Raw genomic sequence first — 23,259 nt, 5'->3', positions numbered from 1 at the left:
AAATATTTTTCTATACTAAAATTAAGAGAGGTTAAGAGTGCCTTAAGAATTCTTATTAGTAAATCCATAAAGTTCAATCTGATTTTTGTCATATATATATATATATATATATATATATATATATATATATATATATATATATATATATATATGCAATTTAAATCGAATTTATAACTATGTATGTGTATGAAAAAAGTTGATTGCCTAAATTGAGCTTTTATTTTCATTCTTATATACATATATATATATATATATATATATATATATATATATATATGGGAAATGAAGACGGAAGAAGGAACATACGAGAATTTTTATAAATCACTACAATTGTTTCGACCTGGAATCGATCCCTCACAATTCTGTATGTATGTATGTATGTATGTATGTCATTATTCAGCATTATTTCAAGGTTTCTTACCAATAGAGAAAGAACCAGTTTTTAACCTAGATCCAAAGTTTCTTCATTGAAATACGTGCACGTTTGAGTGTGTGTGAGCATTCATGTGGGTGTACATGTATGTGTGCGTGTGTGTGTGTGTGTGTGTGTGTGTGTGTGTGTGTGTGTGTGTGTGTGTGTGTGTGTGTGTGTGTGTGTGTGTGTGTTCTGGAAATCAATAGGTTTGACATAAGTAAATTTATATTAAAAACAAAATGAGAAAATACTTTGAGAAATTTATCAAAAGAAAGTATGAAATTATTTACGTTTCTCTTTACAAATCACTGGAAAATACATTAAGAAATACCAAACTATGTAATAGCAACAGAACCAACCTTTGAAATATTTGGAAGGTCTATGTTTTATATGTGAGAAAGATCAGAAAAGCGTCTTAAATAGAAGCAAGTCTTCGACATAAGAAACTATATGTATCCGAAAGAAACTTGTATTCAGTAACACCAAGGAAATGTGGAGAAATTTACATCTTGAAGACAATGCATGACTCAGCATAGATCACAAATTAGAAAACTGTAGTCCAAACAAATAGGATTCAGTGGACATATAGATACATGTGCCAGTAAGCATCAACCTAATTTTATAATCTTCCATTTTTATCAATTTAACGAAGTTATATCATAACAGCAACACATGAACAAATAAACATTCTTGACTAAATATTGACTATTTCTTAACGATTGTAGTAAAATCTCGATCATTGCAGTTAGTTCAATGCAAGTAAAGATTATGTGCGAGAAGCTGATAGGTGAGTGGAGTGCGAATGCCTCACAAAATCTCTCAGGCATTTCCAACTGTTTGAAGGCTTTGCCTCAATTTCCTAAATACACCAATGTGAACTTGGTCAAATCGCTGTGAATCATCCAAGTTATTATTAGATACTACTTTATTAGGATTGCAGATAGATATAAATTGTTCAGATATTCAGATCATTGATTTCATAGACCAAAATTCGGGATCTTTACAGTCAACCTAGAAAAAGCCAATGGACATGGTTCCGATTATGGGACAAATAAACGTTTCTTCTCGGTGCAGAATGATTGCAGGAATTGGAGTAGTATACTAACGAAGCAGGAATTGACAGTAGCTATCATATATATCGAGTGGTGGGTTTCATGAATAATCATCAGAGAGGCATCTGCTAGTTTCGACAAACTAATAAGTAACCTAATAGGCGCACATAAGAGGAATAACAAACGACATGCTAATGGAGACAATGGTTCACGACCATTTCTTCGGCACGAAAAACGAAGGTTGTATTGTCCGAGCTAGGATGCGTGCACTGAAACATGACAGCTCAAAATCCGTAGGATGCCCCTCTGTGACAGAGAGACGGCATTGCAACAAACCTAGAATTTGGTCTGCATGGTTTGTGGCACCAGTCGGACAGGGGACTGTGTATTGCGAAAGCCGATTTCAGCTGAGGAAGTGGCAGATGTACTGATCTGCTGTGTGGGACGCAAATCACAGGGAATGCATGAACTGCCTTATGAGCTATATTTTTACATGCAAGACTTGTTTGCTCCTCTCTTGGCAGGCAGCTGTCTAATACATCTTAAAACAAACTGGGTGAATTTCCATTCGAGTGAGTCAGGGAGTAGTGGCACTTCTGAGGAAGAACCCGAACGAAGGAAACGTGATTGTAAATTTCAGGTCCACAACTCAGCTTAACACGAGGTTAATGATTTTAAGTAAGGTACTTGCTACGAGGCCGGCGATTGTTATTTATAGCGTAATCGCAGACGTGGAAACCCGTACGTTCCCTGGCGTACCCATCCACAACAACTTCCATTTCATTCGGTACATCGCAGAATGTGTCAGGAATAGAAATAGCTCTGCGAAACCACTGGTCGATTGGAATCGATCCAAGGTATTTGATAGGATAGGCCATAGCTATCTGACTGCTATCCTAAGCGCAGTCGGTTTGGGTCCAGTTTTCAGAGGCTGGGTCACCACAATGCACAACAGTATCTGCTTTGTGATCAAATTAAAGGGCCTCTCTCGAAATCTTTCAGCATGGAACGCTCGGTCTTCCAAGGATGCCCTCTCTCCCCGCTCTTACATATTTTCTTGTTGGAGGCTTGGTTGCGTAACAAGATACTTTGGTGGGGTAACCCGTTGGAATTAGGTTACAGGAAAGTCATATCTACTCACTGTCGTTGTTTTGGATACATCGGATATAAAAGCGATCGATATAATGTTGAAAGAATGTTCTTTATGTACAGAATCACACATAAACCAAGATAAATCAGTGTGTTTGCAACTTGGCTCTTGGACAGGTAAGTCCATGTTAGCAGCGACAATTTCTGTTGCTGGATAAGTGTCCAGTAAAAATGTTCGGAATCGGGTGCAGACCAGATCTTTAGGCGGATAGGAACATTGTAGAGATCAGAAGCAGTATTCAAATTCGCAGTGAAATGGGCTGAAAGCAAGTTGCCTTAGAAAGGCCGGAGGTAAGTGTCGAATGCATACATCATACTACTGCCTGACCTTTGCACCTTATACAAAGAAAACCTCTAACACGATTAGAACGCTTGCTTTTCCGATTCGTATGGAAGGGTCAGGTTCCACTGGTAAGAAAATTCTAACGTATTTCATGGTGGTGTCGGCAAGCCATTTCTAATGTTGGGATGGCATGCACTGAAGTAGACACCCCTGCAGAAATACCTAGGTTATTGCAATAGTGTCAACGACAATGACGGAATCATGGGAGGGCGAACTGGTGTAGGATTCTTCGTGTGACACGTCTTTCTGCGTCTCATTTCCTTCTTTGTACTACATTTATGGGCCAAACGTAGACCAGTATTTGGCATCTAAAATGTTGCCAAAGTTTTTCTCTCCTTAGTTGCTGTGGCGCGATGAGGCTGTATGGGGCAGCCGTGGCAGCTTCCTTCTGCTGGTACCTTTTAATGCTGACAATCTTCTTACTTCTTTACTCATTACTTCCTGCAACTCATCTAAATTCTTTTGATCTTCCTCACTTAGATCACTTAAATTGCTGATGACTGTTTTTTTTCTTTCTTATTGGTTGTGCTATTATTATCTTTTACTTTAAGTTCTTCTTTGGGTTCAGCTGTATCTCATGTTGTTATTTGTCTTTCCTACTGCCTGGTCTTTCCTTTCCAGTTCACTTTTGATCTCCTCCGCCTCCAATGCTGTCATCCACTTTCTTCTAATAGCATTAGCTTCATCCACTAGTCTCTACTCAGTCACTTTAAATATGCCCTTTTCTACCCAAAGTATTAACACCCGTTTTCTATAGCCCCCTTCTTTACGTTCACCTTCTAAGTAGCACTGCAACACTATCCTGCTTTCTTCGCTGGTCCAGTTCTCCTCCCTGCTCTGTAATTTACTGATGCTGTATTAGGATAACAACTGTGATCAACCAGCATCTTTTCTGAACCACTGCCGAGCGAGAGGCGTTCTCTTAAAGATCCAACCTCATTTTTTTCTGTCACATCCAGATTTTCTGCGAAAACTCCTGTCTCTCATAAACTGAGTTAAGATGACTTTCGTCACCATCGTCATCACCACTATTATTTTTCGACAACTGATTGCTTCAAGTAACTATCTATTGATTGGTTTTGTTATGGGTGAGTCTTTACAGCGTTTACTTTTTCGCCCATGGAATGTGTTGATGTTTCTTTCGTGTTTATAATTATTATTGATGTATAAGCGAGAGACCGCGAAGAAACAGTAATGTGCATATATAGAGAGGGACTGTATAGATATGGATTGATGCATATGTGATTAACATTTGATTAAAGTTTTACTCACAGATTTTCAGCATTTTATAGAGGTATTACATTTTCAGGCATTTGTTATTGTCATTTTTATTATAATTATTATTATTATTATTATTATTATTATTATTATTATTATTATTATTATTAATATTATTATTATTATTATTATTATTATTATTATTATTATTATTATTATTATTATTATTATTATTATTATTATTATTATTATTACTATTATTATTATATCTTGAATTTTGCTTTGTATTTGCACAAGTTGGTTCCAAGTCTCACCCAGAGACCTCAAGAGACAACAAGTTAGAAGGTCATGTTGGTGTTATGCCTAAGATGTCAGATTTGGTTTTGCACATACTATTGTTCTAGAGAATGTTTTATAAAATATAAGAAAATTAGAAGTTTGTTTTAACATCTGAGATTACATAGACAGTATTTTACGTAGGATATGGGCTGTTCTCATGAGCACTATCTTTTGAATTTCAGCCATTTTGGGGTTTCCTGATGTCTGAGCTCCGTAGCAATCAGCTCCTTTTGCTATAATTCCTGGGGCACCGATGACAACAGGCATTGTTTTAGTCTTGAGGTTCTACATTTTGCCAATTTCTATTTCAAGATCTTTATACTTGCTCATTTTTGGTAGGTCTTGACAGATACATTTATATCGATTGGGACCTCATATCAATGAGGAGGCATGGTTTTTATCTGAAGTTTTTCAATATAATGTCTGCCTATTTGCATCTATCTTTCTGTCATGTTAAATGGTGAAGTTCCAGAGGAGTGAGATGTGACCATTTTCAAGCACTGGAGGTAGTTTGCCTAGTAGTTTGCCTAGTAGTGCAATTTTCTGTATGTTATATATATTTGTAAGTCCTGGTGTTTTTGTTATGTATTTGTCTGAATATTTTTTTTATTATACCTAAGGCACCTACTATGATAGGAATTGTTTCTGTTTTTAGATTCCACATTCGAGTTACCTCTATTTCCAGGTCTTTGTATTTTGAAAGTTTTTCCATTTCTTTTAGAGAAACGTTGTCATCTGCTGGTATTGATACATCAATTAGAAAGCATTTTTGTTCTTCATGATCTTTGACAACTATATCTGGTCTATTTGCCTTAATTTCTCTATCTGTGTGTATTGGCATATCCCAGAGTATGGTTGCTTTCTCGTTTTCTGTGACCTTTTCTGGCGTGTGTTTATACCATCTTTTTTCTGTTGTAATTCCATAGTGTTGGCATAGCTTCCAGTGTATATAGGTCCCAGCTCTGTCGTGTCTGTGAATATATTCCTTCTTAGCCAGGACTGGGCAGCCAGAGATAATATGATTTATTGTTTATTGTCCGTCTCCACATATTCTACAGTTACTTGTTATGTTTCTTTTCATTATACGCTTTTGGTAATTTCTGGTGGGGAGGCTTTGGTCTTGTGCAGCAATTAAAAATCCTTCAGTCTCTGCTTTGAGTCTTGAGCTTCTCAGCCATTGCTGGGATTTTTCTCTGTCTATTTCTTTTTCTGTCTATTTCTTCTTCTTTTCTTCTTCTTCTTCTTCTTCTTCTTCTTCTTCTTCTTCTTCTTCTTCTTCTTCTTCTTCTTCTTCTTCTTCTTCTTATTATTATTATTATTATTATTATTATTATTATTATTATTATTATTATTATTATTATTATTATTATTATTATTATTATTATTATTGCCACCATACTGCAAAGTCAGGAAAAATTTGAAGCTCCGTAAATTGAAATAGTCTTTGTAATCTTTTCGGCCTTCTAAGGCCCCGTATTTTCATTTTTTTTATTAACAATACACTTCTGAAATTGTTTGAACTGCGCCGATAGTATTTTTACCTAGAAAAACCCACTATTTTGCAGGGGATGCGCATCAATAATTTTTTAAATTTAACTAACTGAGGTAAAAGCAAATATTTTGCAATTATTTTTTTTTTGAAAGATGTCTGATAAATAAGCCATCATAATATTCGACATCGGCGCGCGTTCCTTGGCAGAGAAGAAAGAGAGGAAAGATACACTTAATAACGTCACCGAGGCGAATAGTGTTTCGTCTCTAAGCAACGTCAAAACATTCGGTGAAGACAGCGACAATAACAACAACAGCAACAGCAGCTACAGTGACGACGACAACAACAACAACAAAAACAACGATACACAAGAAGTAAATCTTAGAAACACGGATATCATTTCTACCACCACCGCTAAAACTGCCTCCGCTGCAATTTCTTTTGCGACTGCTGCAATAAATTTGGAGGATATTTGCATAGATGTAGAAGATTTTAAAATGGCAAAAAAAATTGCTTCGAGGAATGAGAGAGGAGTACTCCTAAACCTTCCATCCAATGTGATGGAGAATATTTTGAGTTTCGCGGTCACATACCGCTGCAATGGAGTTAAATCCAACCGGGTGGAAAATGCTACGGAGAGCTAAATACAAAAACGTCTCGGGCGCATGTACGAACAGAGAGTCAACATCACTGGAGGAAAGAAGTTTGGAACTACTGAGGCGAAATTTGGTACGGATGAAGAATCCAGGTGTCATTCCATGATCTCTTTGAGTAATGACAGCTACATTAATCACAAACTCTCATGGTAAGTGCCTTGCAAGGGTTACATTGTTGAATGTGCAGCCAGAAATATCCATCAACTGGTTAGTGGCGACCGTCGTAACAGGTTTAGAAAAAGACGAAGTGTCAGTCTTGGAGGCCAAGAAAATACCTAGGTAAAACTGGTCAGGTAAAGGTATGGAACTGATGTTACAAGATAAGCAAGGCAATATCGATTAGCTACCCGATCTTATCGATCTTTATGATGGTACTCAGGTGTCATTGTTAGCGGTGGGTAGAAAGCCAGGGTGTCACATGTGTGGATCTGTGACTCACTTAAAGCCTTTCCACCCTGAAACAAGAAAAGCTAAACTTCCACTGCTGCCAAACTACAAACACTACAAACGCAAAATCATGAACAAGTCCTCAAGATTCCTACACCCACACCCACGACCACAACGACTCCCAAGCCAAGCGAATGAAAGAGTCTACACCCCGGTTGCCACAGAAAAGCAAGCTTCTCTTGAATGCCCTGCCTCCCAAACCAATATTGACTGCAATGAAATAGAGAAAGAAGAGTTGAATGAAAAATGGATCACAGTAGGCGATAGGGGAAGAGTGTACATAGCCCTGCTCCAAGAAATCAACAAAAAGAAACAGAGAATCCACAACTACAGCACGATTCACAACCCTTCAAAAACAACATCATCAACAGCATGAAATCACAGAAACACAGAAAGAGCAAATTACGGGACATCAAAAACAAGATTATTCCTCAGACTGTAGACGATATGTATCCATCCATTTCATTGTTTTGATCAAGTACAACAGTGAAATGATGGATTTTGTAAGTCAAAATAAAAATAAAATAGAGACAGAGAGAAAGGAATTTGAGGATTTCATCCACAAAACTCTCAAAAGAAAGACACTCAGTTTAAACGTCGTCAGACGTTTATAAAACTATAAGGGGAAAATTCCCATGTGGGGATTTTTTAAATATGAGATGATAAAAGGCTGAGAAAGGGTATTTTAGAAACTTTTCGCCAGTAGTGAGACCCGGATCTTCTGGCCTTTTCGAAATTCAATGTCAGTAACCTCCTCTTTTTCTTTCTCTGACTGGCATGACTGAGCTGAGAATGGGCTGTATAAATGTACGTGGCCTAAGATCAGCTTGGAAAAAAGGTCACTTGCTCAATGATCTCAGGTCGCTTGATTGAGATATGACTACCATTATTGAAACAAGGATCTCTGCTCTAGCATCTATCTCCGAGGACTATGAGATATTCTCATCTTGTGATCTATCAGGAATAGGTGGCGCTGTAGCAGTGCTACTCCAGAAATCTTTATATCTCCCAGTACGGACTATTTTCCTGGACCTGGATGATAGAGTGGTGGATATAGATGTTAATGGCAGCGAAGGCGGCACTTTCAAACTGCTGGCTGTTTATGCCCCAACAGGGGCTAGAATGCAAGATTTCTTCAGGTGTCTGGAAACATTCTTGGGAATGTCTTGCACTTTATTACTAGTAGGGGACTGGAATAGTATTTTGGACGTACGGAAGGACTGTGTGGATTTAATACATAGCGAAGTGGGTGTAAAAGCCTCGAAAAATTACTCATGACTTAAAAGCTTTCTGACAAGACCAACTGGATTTTCCTGATGCGCCACAACGGGTCATCTAGATCGTATTTAGACTGAGTATTTGTTACGTCAGAGGATAAGGATAGCATAGTTTGTCCATAATTTAAGTTTTACCAGCTACACAGATCACAAATTTGTGACATGCACAGTCGATTTAGAAAGGGGCCCTTTGTCAGGGACCCGGTTACTAAAAGTTGAATGCGTTCTTGCCAGCTCTCAAAAACTACAGGGACTGGATTAGCGAACTAGCTAAGCGGCGGTAGACGGAGGCAATCGTCAACAACCAGTAGCGGATCGCTCTGAAGAAAGCAAATGGCGTAGAATCGATAGCATTTAGTAAAGATTTAGCAATAGAAAGAAGCAGATTAGAGGGAGAACTAGTGAGAAGAGGCTATTAATAAAGGCATCGCAACTAACATGTTAATAGGGAAAATGGCCCTTGTCCATTTCTTTGAGGTGAAATATGAAGATTGCGTTGTCAGAGCTAAGATTCTTTTGCTAAAAAAACAAAGGAGTTAAAGCCGTCCGATGGGCCCAAACAGCAGAGACGCAACGTTGAAGCAAAACCACGCTCAAGCCTTTGACGGATTAGGACGGACGCATGCTATTCGGTTCTGAGCAGATGTGTGCGCTTTCCAGCAGCACGTTGCACAGCTGTTTGGGGAGGATGATGAGTCGATGACGTTAGTGGACTTTACTTCGTACCTGGACGGCCTACCAAGATTCTAAAATACTTGTGCCCATCATCATCTGGGTCTTCATTCTCTCTCCGTTTGGCAATTTTTTGCCCATACATTTTACTCTTTCCCCCCGTTTCAAAGTAAGCACCGCAAACTTCGAGTTACGTACTTCCGTCACTATATCCTTGTTGCACATTAACACAGACTCAACACCAGCCTCTCCTTTTCAGACTCTGCTTTTGGCGAACATTTTAAAATCATTCATGAAGAGAAGGTGGTTGAGACGAGGTCCATTCTTTCTCAATTCATTGTGCCCGTTGATTTTGCGTAGGACTACAAAAAGTTCAAACCAATATTCTACACGATATTACTTACACACACACACACACACACACACACACACACACACACACACACATCAGTTAGAATGGACTCATGATGCGTAAAAATTTAACGTATTGCTTCTTAAATATGGTAAATGCGATCAACCTAAGAGCCAGAAAGTTGAAATATAAAGAATCCACAAACTAGCAGCATATTTAAATATTGAAGAAATGTATGTGAACCAATAAGAGCTTGGAGAATGAAATGGGGTGGGCACCTACAGTGACATAGTATTAGAAATAATGACAAGAGGGAAAGCATTGATACAAAGAAGGAGTTAGAGTCATCAAAAGACCGAGAGAAAAGGATGTCAGTAGAATTCTCTGACGAACTTAGAAAAGAGGCGAGAAACAAAGGGGCAGTAGTGAGCTATTAAGTGCATCATATTTTAGGGATACTAAACTCCCTGGAACCAGACTTGGCTTGCGATGTATTATTGGGGAGTTTATAGGTGAAGCGTCAATCTGTAATATGCGGTCAAACAAATGATTTATCTGTCCACCTAAGGAAATATACACATACATATAAAACTCATAATCCCGACCAATACATACATATATATATATATATATATATATATATATATATATATATATGAATCAAAACAGTTTGATTCAAATTCGTTGAGAATTAAGCGCGATGCAAGTCGTTAGCCATTTTGAATTTGAATTCAAATTCAAACTGGCTGATGACTAGCATCGCGTTTGAAACTCAAAAGAACCAACGAATTTGAATGAAACTGTTCTGGTTCATATAAGTTACTCTCAATAAATTGATTGAAGGCCTTCCTTTTGTTTGTCCACTTAAATATGACTTCGATTTGATTAGATTTGAAATATTTTCGATTAATATTGTTTAATATATCATTCTATATTATGATATAAACAACTAGCCTTTTTCTTTGTTTATAGTATCGTTAATGTTTTTTTACTATGACCTAAGCTATATTAAGCTTAATATTTCATTCATAATAATTTTTTCATTCATATTTTGATTTCTAATTAACCTCGAGTTTTGACTTTTACGTCTCAGTTTCAGTTTGAAATATAATAACATTTTGATTTGTATATTTTTTACTTTGTTTACGATGTTATATTATTATTTGGAATAAATAAATATTCTTGTATTTTTTTATTATTCAATTGGTTTTTAATGATAATTTTAATGATAATTTTAATGATAATTTTAATTGATACCTCATTTAACACTAAATTATTTTGAAATTCGAGTACCATTTTAGCCTAATATAGAACTTTGATTTTATTAAGGTTGAAATATTTTCGATTAATACTGTTTTTGCGATAAATTCCTAGTCTTTTTATGTTAATTTCCTATACGGAATATTTTCACTAGACGTCTTATAAATAAATGTTTTTAATCATAAACGACCTAGCTTAAATATTGCATCATTTAAATATGTGCTAATAATATCTTTATTATTTTAAACTTAAACTTTGTTCAAATTGTATTTTAAACTTAAACTTTGTTCAAATTGTATTTTAAACTTAAACTTTGTTCAAATTGTATTTTAAACTTAAACTTTGTTCAAATTGTATTTTAAACTTAAACTTTGTTCAAATTGTATTTTAAACGAAAAAATTTGTGTTGTTGGTTTTTATATATAATATACTTATTAGATTATTTTATAATGGATGTAGGGTTGATTATTGAAAGGTTATTATTTTGATATTTTAATAATATTTTTCTATCTTTATATAATAAGTATTTTATATACATTCATTTGTTATTTATTGTTGGTTGATATATACATTCATTTATTATCATTGTTGTATTTTGACCTGAAGATTAGCTATATTTTTGAATAGAATTGATTTTCGATTTTAATCGATTTAAATTTCTTTCTATTTGAAAATTGGTTATGAAACACGTGTAGTCATTTCATTATCTTGATCTTGTGATATTTACTTTGCATTATATTATATACTTATTTAATGTACTTTTAATTATAATTTTTTTCTATGTGTGACAGTGGATTTTCATCGATGAGTTCATAAACCTTGGTTCTTTTCCCTAATACTATATATTAATATATATATATATACATATATATATATATATATATATATATATATATTCGGTGTTCCTCATTCGGTGTTCCTCATACAGAAACATGCAACTGAAGACATATATACCGATAGAACACCCGGTTGATTGCATGTAAATTGTCTTCATGTAAATTGAACTGATTCCTTTTTTTTGTGTTTTTCCCTGTAAAAACAGTCCTCTTTTTACGAAAAGTTGACATTCCTATATTATAACATTTCTCTTTCTACCCTGCACCCTCTTATAGTGATAATTCTCTCTCTCTCTCTCTCTCTCTCTCTCTCTCTCTCTCTCTCCCGCTCTCTTTCTCTCTCTCTCTTTCTCTCTCAGTGATATTTTTGTTGCTTGTTTATTTCTCCGAAATCATAGCAACACATTTGACCATCCTCTCTTGTTGGCAATGTGACCATCCAACACCGTTGCTGAGTGATATCCAATAGGCTGGAAAGGGGCACACACAAGGCCTCCTTAAATATGGGAACATGATTTAGTTCGACAATTGGGGTCAAAATGGATAAGAATTATGCAATCAAGAAAGAGCTCATTGTGACCAGCCTGAAGCGAAGTATAGCAACATTTAATAATCTGGTCGATACAGTGATATACTCTCCCCCTTCTCCCATTTAAGAACATCAACATCATCGTCAAAGTCATCCTGTTCCATGCTGGAGTCGTGATCCTGTGTGCTTTGGCATGTTTGATACTGCATGATACTCTTCTAATGCTTACCATCTTTCAACATATACTGGGTGTATTTTTCATTCCACCAACACAAGTGGGACTACCATGTTTCTTACAAGATTATGAACACCAAGGTGGGACAAGTTTATCCGAGAAGAAAGAGTTGAAAGGAGTAAAGAATGAGAGAAAAGCGTCGGAGCAGCAAAAGATTGCTGCTATAAAGGAGTTACATGACTCCTCGTATTTTAGAAGAGAGGATGGAAGTAATCGGGTGGAGTAGGAGAGTAAAAAAAGGATAGGTGTGATGAGGTGTCAGGTTGAGCATTGACGGTAGGAGGTGGGTAGGAAAGAATGGGGAGTAGGGATATGTTTTAATGCAGAACCACAGAAAAGAAATGGTGATACTGTAAAAAGGCGAAGGAAGAGAGAGGGAGAGAGAGAGAGATGACATGCTGTTGGGTAAGTTGGAGGAGTGGATGGGGGAGAGAAAGAGGAAGAACAGTGTACAGGAAAAGTGAGTGGTATGGTCGTGGGTGAGGGGAGATAAACTGGAGGCACAGTGAGGTTAGAGAAGGGGCAAGGATTGAAAGTATGGGTGGAGAGAGGAGTAGTAAAGGATGAAGGGTAGATAAATAGACAAGTGATTCTGGGTAGAAAAACAGTGGTATGAAAGAAGAACTGATGCTAGGGAGGTGATGGGTGGTGGTGAGTGTCTTGAAAAGGAGGGAAACTGAGTGAAGGATCTAGTTGTGCATATCGCCAATCATCTTGATCCCATGTAATCTCCTCCATATTGTCCAAGATTCTGAGATCAACATCCAATCTCTTCCATGAAGCTGAAAGTCCTGTGATTGGTGCTACACACACATGCACAAAGACACACACACACGCACACACATACACACACAGGCATATTTCTGGGTGCACGTGTCATTGTGTATTATGTATGAATATATACACACACATACAAATATACATACATACATACATACTTTCATACATACATACATACATACATACATGCACACATACCCATTGACAGGCCACTGGTATTTATAGTGTCAAACATCTTCGGTATGCAAATTAGGGACTCCTTCATGGAGTAACTGCTGCATTTGCTGAGTATATAAACAGTTTGGATGCTTGTTTCTCTGTAGGCTGTCAGAATAGTATGGATGCCTCTCATGTGAACCCAACAAAGATCGAAAATCTACTATTTTATTCAGTCTCCGGAGAAATTAAAATTTGCCCCTACTAGTGTGAGATATGATAGAGTTCTACTTACTGCAAAAATAGCAGATGGCTCTACCAGTCTGAAGAATAATAGCTTGGTCTACCGGTATAAAAGATAGCAACTAGTCGTATCAATGTGAGAAAATATATGAAATTATTCATAAACAGAATATACAGCGTTGATTTTAAGCTAATCTACTGGTGAAATTCTCAATAAATCATTCATCATAATTCAGAACTATTCAAGAATATTTTAAGATTAAAAAAAAACTTACATGTTTGTGTTTCTGACCAGATGCCTGAGCCATTTCTTGACGTTCTGGTCTGCAAAATCAATAAATGGTAAAATTCCAGGTTAATAAAATTAATTGTTAAGATGTGTATAAAGATAAATATTTAAGTCTTTAGCTGTGAACGTCGAATAGAAAAGTTTTGTTATTGCATGGAAATAAATCGAGACAATGGAGAAGAAACTCAGGTTTAAGAAATAAAATGACAAGTGAAAAGTTATGCACAGAAAGAATGATTCAGTAACAGATGAAGGGTGAGAGACAAACAAAGATAAAAGGAAGCTATAAGAAATTAAGAGAGAATTTAAAAAGAGGCAATTTCTCAGAGAGGCAAATAGAAATATACTGAAAAGTCTAAAAATGGCAGAAAAGGTGGAGAAACCAAATGTAACAGAAGCAAGTGATAAACAATAGGAACAATAGGAATTATACCTTAAAAATTATTCTATTCTCACACACACACACGCACACACACATACACACACACACACACACACACACACACATATATGTATATATATATATATATATATATAACGAAAGAGGAGGTGTTTCCATGCATGAATGAAAATATAGGCAAATTTGTTGTGCATTTTCAACAACAAATTTGCCTATATTTAATAAAAAAAACGGGCAAAAAAGACAAGAAAAGCAACAGCGCTTGGACGTGGTACATGCAAATTGTTAATAAGACGCTCACAGAAGGAAAGAAAGAAAGGGTATTTTACGTTTCGAGCAGAGGTTTTTTTTCAGAAACGGGAGGTAGAGTAAAATACAAGAGAAAAGGAAGACGGTGGGAAAATAAGGATTCACATAGAATCGGGTACTTGAAAAGATATGTACCAGATAGGATTGGATAAACTGTGGTTCCGGTCTATGATTGATAAGTATCAAATAGGCTATTCTGGTTGCGCACACAGAGAAACCTAACCTTATGAATATTTAGGACCTAGGAGCTGGTCAAAAATACGTGTTATGTTGAATTGTACGTAGTTGGTATACGCTATGGTGTCTGACGAGTCGTAATTTTCCTCAGTGGATTATAATCAAATGAATAATAACAGACGATGGATAAATGTCAGCTCATTACAGCTGTTTTTTATGCATTTTTTAACAGAAAATGAGAATTTTACTTCATTAGAAAAAATCTGTAATTATCAGAGGAAACATAAGTTTACAAACATAAGAATATCACAATGATACGGAACAAAATGTGGAAAATGCGGGCGGCCTAACCGTGGTACATGGCCCCACTTTTTGGAGGGTACAGAATTTCACTTCAAACAAGATGAAATATTTCAGATAAAGTTAAATTTCAACTGTGCCTCTGAGAACCTAATCTACGTTGTCACCTGCTTAGTTTGCAGAAACCACAGCATGTCAAGCATGAAAGTCCCGCAGACGAAGAACAACACTTCAAAACAACAAATCCGCTTCCCACAATATAGACACTAACAGGTCAGTGAGCACATAGATAGATGTGTTAGGAATCATAAACCAAACTTCCTAATTTTTCCTTTTTATCAATGTTACCAGAACACTTCAGTGCAGCAAAGACTACATAAAGAGGCAACTTTCAGTAATAAATATCAACCATAAATTAACATGAGCACAGAACTTAATACAGGACAACACTAACCTTACTAATACCAATAATCCCACTAATCCTCATACATCTCATATACCATTCATACCCTATCAATCATATTAATCTAGCTGCATCACTTTCAAAACTGCTTACCTCCCTTACATACAGATCTATCGCTCAGGTACTATTAGACCCAACAGCGTTTGGAAATCGGTGTTGATTCAAAGTCAGTGAACAGCGATGATGAAATCGGTATGGTTTTCTATATTGACACATGATAAGGATTTTTTTACTTCTTAATTCTACCTCAAATCATTTATTTGTATGTATATATCTTTGTTTTTATAAAAAGAACCATTACTTTTATATCTAGTGTGCATTTTCTTTGTTTCTTTTCACTTTTCCCCTATTTATACCACCTGTAGTCTTTTTTCTTTGAAACTTGTATCCATTATACTTTACCACACGTGAGTTTGAAAATGCCCGAGAAATCAAAACACTCAGTTAAATCTTCAACGACGTTACATTAAAAGACCCGAAAGAGATCAATTGAAATTTGAGACTCCTAATTAGCAAAATTGATTAAATTAACCGATTTACACAAGTGGCAAAGGAAAAAGAATAGAAAGGACATTTTAAGGAACAAGTCAATCAATATTTGACTTGATTAGGTATCATTGTACAACCGTCGCCTTTTAATACATGTATAAAATGAAAATCCTCATGCAAACGATACATATGATAGAACCTTCCCCTCCCCATTAACTCAATCAATTAAAAACCGCATTATCCATTTCTGGAACAAGAACCTTAAAGCTCGAATAATATTCTCATTCTGGAATAAGTGGAAATATATGAACGCTGGTTAAATTCTACTTCACTAATCCTACTACGTAAATTTCAAATTAAACCGGTACTAAAGTAGCAGGACCAACAAAAAGCAACTAAAGGAGAAATTGGCGTTCGAACAAATTAAGACAGAAATCGAACTCCTCATACTCAGATCTTTAACAAAATAAAAAAACAATTATAAAACATAGATGTGGAAATATATACCGAGTTAAGTAAACCTTCTGATGGACAACTCTTGGATAGTGTTTCCGAAATATGGAAAACAATATGTGAAGTTGAAGAAACCAATTCCGTACAACGCTGGGAAAAGCAAGGTAATTATTACTAAAACTATGAATCACAGTTCAACACAGAAAACATGTCGGATAACACCTTCCTGAAGAAAAAGAAAGCGAAAACTCACACAGAAATGACCTCACATTTTCCTAACTCAAACTGCAGATAATCTTGGGGATACAACTCCACTAACCCTTCCCAGCTTTTGCCAGCAAACAGTTTTCACGCGACTAATAGAAAATCCGGCCGCAATTTTAAAGGTCCCTTTACACAAATCAAAGGATCCATCGAACCCGCCAATCTAACGATAACTTACAAGAACCATTACCTAGCAATCTACCCCATCATCCAGTAGACGATGAAATAACTTGCCTCCGTGACTTAACTTTCAGCATGGATTCTTTAAACATTCAACTAGACACAACTTAACTAGACAACATAATTTTTCCCTCTACCCGCATTACAAAATTAACAACAAATTTAACCCAAACCACATCAACCATAGACAGTATAACCACCCTCAGAATAACCATAATCTAGTCCGCTACGCAGTCCCCACCAATAAACATACTACCACAGACGCAGTTTACAGCCAATTTCTCCACACCAAAAAAAATACAATACAGACTTCCTACTACAACCATTTTTAGACCTAATTCAGAGAAACAGAGACGTAAAGTGGAACAAAATATGCATGAACAACCGAAAGTAATCAACCTATCAAAGAAAATCCTAAGTAGTACACAAACTAATATTTTAGTAATAGGTTTGAAGTTTACACCAATACGTCGCAGATCGAACCCAAATGAAATCAACGATAACACTATGGACTTTTGCTGAAAATTGCGTTTCATACAAGCACTTCATAACTACAACAGTGACAAACGAAAGCGAATACTTTCCATCGAAAGACAGAAATAAAGGACTTGATGACTTTTATGAACACATTACCAATTTTCCATTTAATGCCCTACAAAAACAAAAACATTACTCCAGTCTCAACACAAAGAAAGGAAAAACCTAATTGAGTTCAAAAATGATACAAACGTAATCATTAAAGGGCGCATTAAAGGAAGTGCGGTAGTAGTGATGGACACAGAGTACAATATCAATTCAGTACTCTCCTTCTGGAAAACGATACTTACTGTGAGATGATAGAGTACTATAACCCGAAGAAGACACTTAAAAACGTATCCTTCTTAATTCAAATACGTGTAAAGGGCCTCCCTAAAAAGAAATTGATTATTTATCCAAGATTCATGAAGCCTATGCATTAATATTCCTCTTCCTACTGACCTCAAAACTAAGACATTTTGAAACTCGCCGTTTGAACAATTTCCTCGACAGTTTAAACCATTTTTTAAAAAATACGTTAAAAGCTTCATCAAGAATGATTTAGACATGCTTAACGACCTCCCGAAACAATAAATGAAGGAACCCTCTTAGTATCATTGGATGTGTTGAACTTGTGCATCAAAATCCCGCACCATCATGATATAAAAGCAATCATCTAGCTATAAAAATTCCCAGAAGAGATCCCAGGACGCATCAACCACAGCTTCATAATCCCAGCACTGAAATTTATCCTCCAGAACAACTACTTCATGTTGGATACAGTTTACTATCAACAAAAATGTGGAATTGCAATGGGCCCTCGTGCTGCCCCATTGATTGCGAACTTTGTAATCTAGAACATAAAATATACAAATTATCACAACAAACATATGGTACCTCAAAGGAATTAGACATAGGAGTATTAAGAGAAGCTACACCAAATTTATACTACACCAAATTTAAAAGTACCCCTATACATCTTCACACATAACCCCAGAAACAATGAGGCATTCAACATCATCATCCAAAATTTCCCCATTCCCACTGGGGATAAAACAATGTAGGAAATTTTGGGCTCACACAAAATTATCAAAAGCAAAATGCAACCGAAATCATTGAAAAACTTATAACCGGCGCAAGATTATATCCTTTAACAACGGGACCAAAAGTGAAAAATGGGGGTGGCCTAACTGAGACTCATGCCCCCAACGTTCGGAGGGTACAGAATTTCACTTTAAACGAGGTGAAATATTTAAGATAAAGTGACATTTCACTTGTGCTTCTGCAAACCAAATCTATATTATTACCTGCTTAGGTTGCCAAAACCACTTTATAGGACAAATACGAAGAACAACGCTTCAAAAACAACAAATCAGCTTCCCACAATATAGACACTAACAGGTGAGCACATAGGTAGATGTGCTAGGAATCATAAACCAAACTTCCTAATTTTCCGCTTTTATCAATGCTCCTAGAACACCTCAATGTAGTAAAGACTAAATAAAGAGGCAACTTTCATTCATAAATATCAACCATAACTTAACATGAACACACAGCTTAATACAGGACTCTACTAACCTTACTAATACCAGTAATCCAGCTAATCCTCATATATCTTAAATACCATTCATACTCTTTCAATCATATTAATCAAATTACATCACTTTCAGAACTGCTTACCTCCCTTTCATACAGATCTTTCGCTCCGGTTCTATTAGACCCAACAACGTTTGGAAATTGATGTTGATTCAAAGTCAGTGAACAGCGATGATGAAACCGGTATGACTTTCTATAATGACTCATCATAAGGATTTTTATATTTCTTAATTCTACTTCAAATCATTTATTTGTATGTATATATCTTTGTTCTTATAAAAAGAACCATTTCGTTTATACCTAGTGTGCATTTTCCCCTATATATATATCTTATTTTCTCTTTCTTATTCTTTTACGTCCTCTTTTCCCACTGTTCTATCCTATTACTCTGTCACTCTCTCCTTCACTCCTCCTTCCTTGCTCACGTAGCTGCCATGTGATCATCGGACATATTTCATACTTTCTTTCCGTTGTAGCTGGAACAAGGAAGACGTGTTCTTGTTTGTTTCCTATCCTAACTCGATTTACGCGTTCGCCACCACAACTTCGTTTAGGATAAGCAGCCCTTCCTATTTGTTTTCACTGTCTTGTTTGTGTTACCTATTTTGACCATCCGCAAAATCCCAAATTTTACTTAATTTGCCTTGCGGGAGCAACTACTTTATCGAAAGCCTATATTGTTGTTAAAAGCTCGAAATTCGAGAATAGAGAAACAGCCAACAACTGATGAAGGGTCGTTCTGTATGTTTGTTTTGTTTTCCATTTGTGTCTTTCGTTGTTCGAAAGAATAGTTCATGTTGCATGCACACGTGCTTCGTATTTTTGTACACGTTTTATGACGTCCTGTGCCCACAGACTTAGAGTGAAAGTCTTTCCAGTCATGACCATCCTGCCTTATGTTTAGACAGTACATTTATGACTGACTTCATGTTCTTCTTTTGTAAGATGGCAGGATGTGGATATCATAGTCCTAGATGCCCTGTGTCTACAAAGAAATGGAATAAGCATTGATAAAATATTGATTGTCATAAGTTAGTTTGATGTGAACTGACCGAGAGTTAAACGACAACAACAACAACATCATGCACAATCTCATTCATATTTTGTACACATAATTCTTCTGATTTTCTTGCTTTCAGTACTTACCTGTTTCTTTTTTCTATTACCTGTATTTTCAAATGTGAAGTCGTTTTTGTCTTCAAATTCTTTCTAGTTAATTTGAATTTTCTTTCATCTAAAAATACAAAAATTAAGTTTTAAATGAAAGTTAATAAAATTAAAGGAACCTCTCTGTATTTATAATAATTTTAAACTTAAATTTAAAAGAAATTTCTGGCTTTATATTTCTTAATCCATTTTATCTTTCCTCTTTAAATAACTGAATCCCTAAGATGCTAATGTCATGAAGTGAGGGGTGGGGTAATTACAATCAATTGAATCAATACCATTGACTGATTGCTATTTATTATATTGACTAAAGTAGGACGAAAGGCAAACTAAATGATGGGATTTAAATTCATAATACTAGGCATTTAATCTGGTGCTCAGAAAACTTACATACCCAATACTTTCATAATATTAATAATATTAATGATGTCTGCACAAGGCCACAAAATTGAGAATGTAATTAAGTCAATTCACTATTTAAATTCTGGGAAATGGAGAGGTGAGATTTTAAACTAAGAATGTAAAGACGTGTAACTGAATGCAAACATTTTTTTATATTTCTCTTTATATAAACTGGAAAGGACAGAAATACAAAGACAATTACATCCTAGAGACAGTGTTCATAAGTTAAGCCTACCATGGAACAAAGGAAGGAGAGGTTTGATATTGATAGAAAATTGCATGGAGATGGCAGGATATGATATAGAAAAGTAAGAGAGAAGACACTTTGCAGATTGTGAAAGAATACAAGAAAAGAAGAAAACAGAAGCATGAAAGATACAACTGGTGAAAAGAGTTACATGGTAAGCATTTCAGACGAAGGTAGGATGTTGCAGCAGATAAATCGTGGTTATGGTTGAATAATGGAGAACTCAAAGAACAAATGGAAGGCCTCATTGTGGCTGCTCAAATTCAGTCATTACAAACGAATGTCATTAAAGCAAGAATAGACAGAACCATGGAAAGCGTTTAGTGCAGAATGTGTAACGAGAATGGTGAGTCAATTCTGCACATAATACGTACTGGAGTTCTTTTTTCCCAGAAAGAGGATAAATGCAGGCACGATTACTTCAAAGAGGCTTTGAATTAAGTGGGGAATCGTACCAACAACGACCAGACAGTGTGATAGAGAATGAGCAGTTTAAGGTATTATGGGTAAAGCAGATCATGAAATTCAAGAAAGACGAACAGATATTATCATGATGGATAAAGTTTTCAAAGAGCGTGTCATCCCAGATGTGGTTGTGTCTGAATGTAACAGTTGAAACAAGAAAAAAACGGAAGAACAAAAAGAAAATGCCAAGATTGATCAAGAGAAATTCAATAACTCTGGAGGGTTTCTTCAAAAGTTATCCCAGTAGTTATAGGCGCCCTAGGTACTGATATCAATAAACTTGGTAGTTTCTTATTGAAGTTGGAGAAAATACGAAAATTGGATTAATACAGAAATCTGTTATATTAGAATTTGCAACGATTGTTCAAAAGGTCCTCAATACCAAATGAACAGTAGTGACCTGATATTCAAATGTAATACATTTGTGCATACCTTTAAATAAAGATAATTCTTTCTAATACGGGTACAAGGCCTGAAATTTTGGGGAACGGAGTAGTCTTTTACATCGACCCTAGTGCTCAACTGACACTTACATTCAACGACTCTGAAAGTATGAAAGCCAAAGTCAACCTCAGCAGAATCTGAACTCAGAATGTAAAGATGAGTGAAATACTGCTAAGCATTTTGTCCAGCATGCTAATGACTCTGCCAGCTTGCAGCCTTAGATAATGTTACCCACCACACTACTAATTCAACAAATAGCGATAATAATAATTCTAATTTTCACACAAGTCCAGCAAGGAGAATAAGAGTTAGTATGATCGACTTCAGTACCTGACTAGTACTTTATATTTTCAGCCCTTAAAATATGAAAGACAAAGTTGACTGTGACAGGATTTGAAATCAGAATATAAAAACCCGGAACAAAAAAAGCAAAATATTTTTTCTCACATTCTAACTATTCCATTGGTAGGAACTCTGTGGAAATCACGGCCTACAAAGAGCAAAGAAGTTGTATGACCAAATCCTAGAAATAAGACTGCAAAATCCTGTTGGATGCAATGATTCGGTGTAACCATCAGATCAGACGTCAGGAAGTTGACATGGTTGTGGGAAACAAAGAGGAAGAAGAAAAAATTGAACAACTACGACGGTTTGGGATATACGAAAGTTCTGGGTAATGAAAAGTGTGGACGTGATACCAGTAGTAAATGGCGCCCTTGGCAGTATCAGCACTCAACTACCAACATGGCTCAAAAAGATTGCTACAAATATAAAGATAGAACACCCACAAAAATTAGCACTGCTTGCAGCTGTAAGGGTTCTCCGCAGAGTTCTTGAAGCATGATCAGTAAACTAATGTCATCAGAGTCTACAGGCAGTGAAGAGCCGACACCTTCCATTATACCCAGCAAAATAAGCTGAGAGTTTTCATCAAATAATAGGACTATTATATGATGTAAACTCTCAGATGAAATTTTGAGGAAGCAAGCAAGTCGATTAAATCGGTCCCAGAACTCACTTGGTTCTTATTTTATCGACCCCAAAAAGGATGAAAGGCAAAGTTGACCGTGGTGGTATTTGAAGCTGGAACATAAAGAGCGAGAAGAAATGCCAGTAAGGAGTACGCGCCTGCCAGCACTCAAGCTGCCAAGCACCCTGCCTTAGTCTACGCTCCATCTAGGACTCCAGCTCAGTCAGGGGGGAGATCTGTGGATCTAACAATCGGTAATCGCACCTCTTTATCGTTAAAGAAATGTTGGATATGTCGCAGCCTCAGCGCGTGACTGCGCATCACTAGACATTGCATGATCAGTCCTCCACTCAGTGTGTGTTGACAGTGAATGAACTGTTTGACCAATAGAACACATCCCCTCCACAGAAAGAGGAAACGCCAAAAGCTTCAATCTGATCAGCAATGAAGTGGAGCAAGGCACGAGAGACTGGTGATAGCATAAGCCAAGTAAGCATTGGCTAGCACCACCCAGCCTTTCATGGACAGTTTCCTCACAGCCCATTTCTGACTGAAACTAACCACCCCGCAAGTCACGTCCTTGAGCAATTTAACCTGTACAGCAGTCCACTGCCCCACGATACTGTTGGACGGCATAGACCTGCTTCTCCAGGTGCCCAGCTGCAATCTCACCGACT

The 23,259-nt window shown here is 36.3% G+C and overlaps 1 protein-coding gene across 8 annotated transcripts in view; it reads right to left on the bottom strand.

Annotated features, from left to right (window-relative positions):
* The window catches only part of LOC106871768 (uncharacterized), a 1,221,261-nt gene that overhangs the window by 1,180,142 nt on the left and 17,860 nt on the right, over window positions 1-23,259 (bottom strand). For 7 of the 8 annotated variants that reach the window (XR_016244689.1, XR_016244690.1, XM_089364843.1 and 4 more), the window contains exons 2-3: window positions 20,034-20,121; window positions 13,727-13,775 (exon numbers count right to left, since the gene is read on the bottom strand). Coding sequence is in view for 6 of the 8 variants with exons in the window: in XM_089364843.1 (XP_089220969.1) it covers window positions 13,727-13,759 (33 nt within the window). In the remaining 2 variants the exon portion in view is untranslated. The remainder of the gene's footprint in view (window positions 1-13,726; window positions 13,776-20,033; window positions 20,122-23,259) is intronic. The other variant, XM_089364844.1, reaches the window with a different exon arrangement.

The sequence above is a fragment of the Octopus bimaculoides genome, chromosome 16, assembly GCF_046866305.1.
Source record: "Octopus bimaculoides isolate indiv1 chromosome 16, ASM4686630v1, whole genome shotgun sequence".
NCBI classification, from domain to species: Eukaryota; Metazoa; Mollusca; class Cephalopoda; order Octopoda; family Octopodidae; genus Octopus; species Octopus bimaculoides.
The sequence above is the reverse complement of the archived record's forward strand: the minus strand, read 5'-3'. Positions and strand labels throughout refer to the sequence as shown.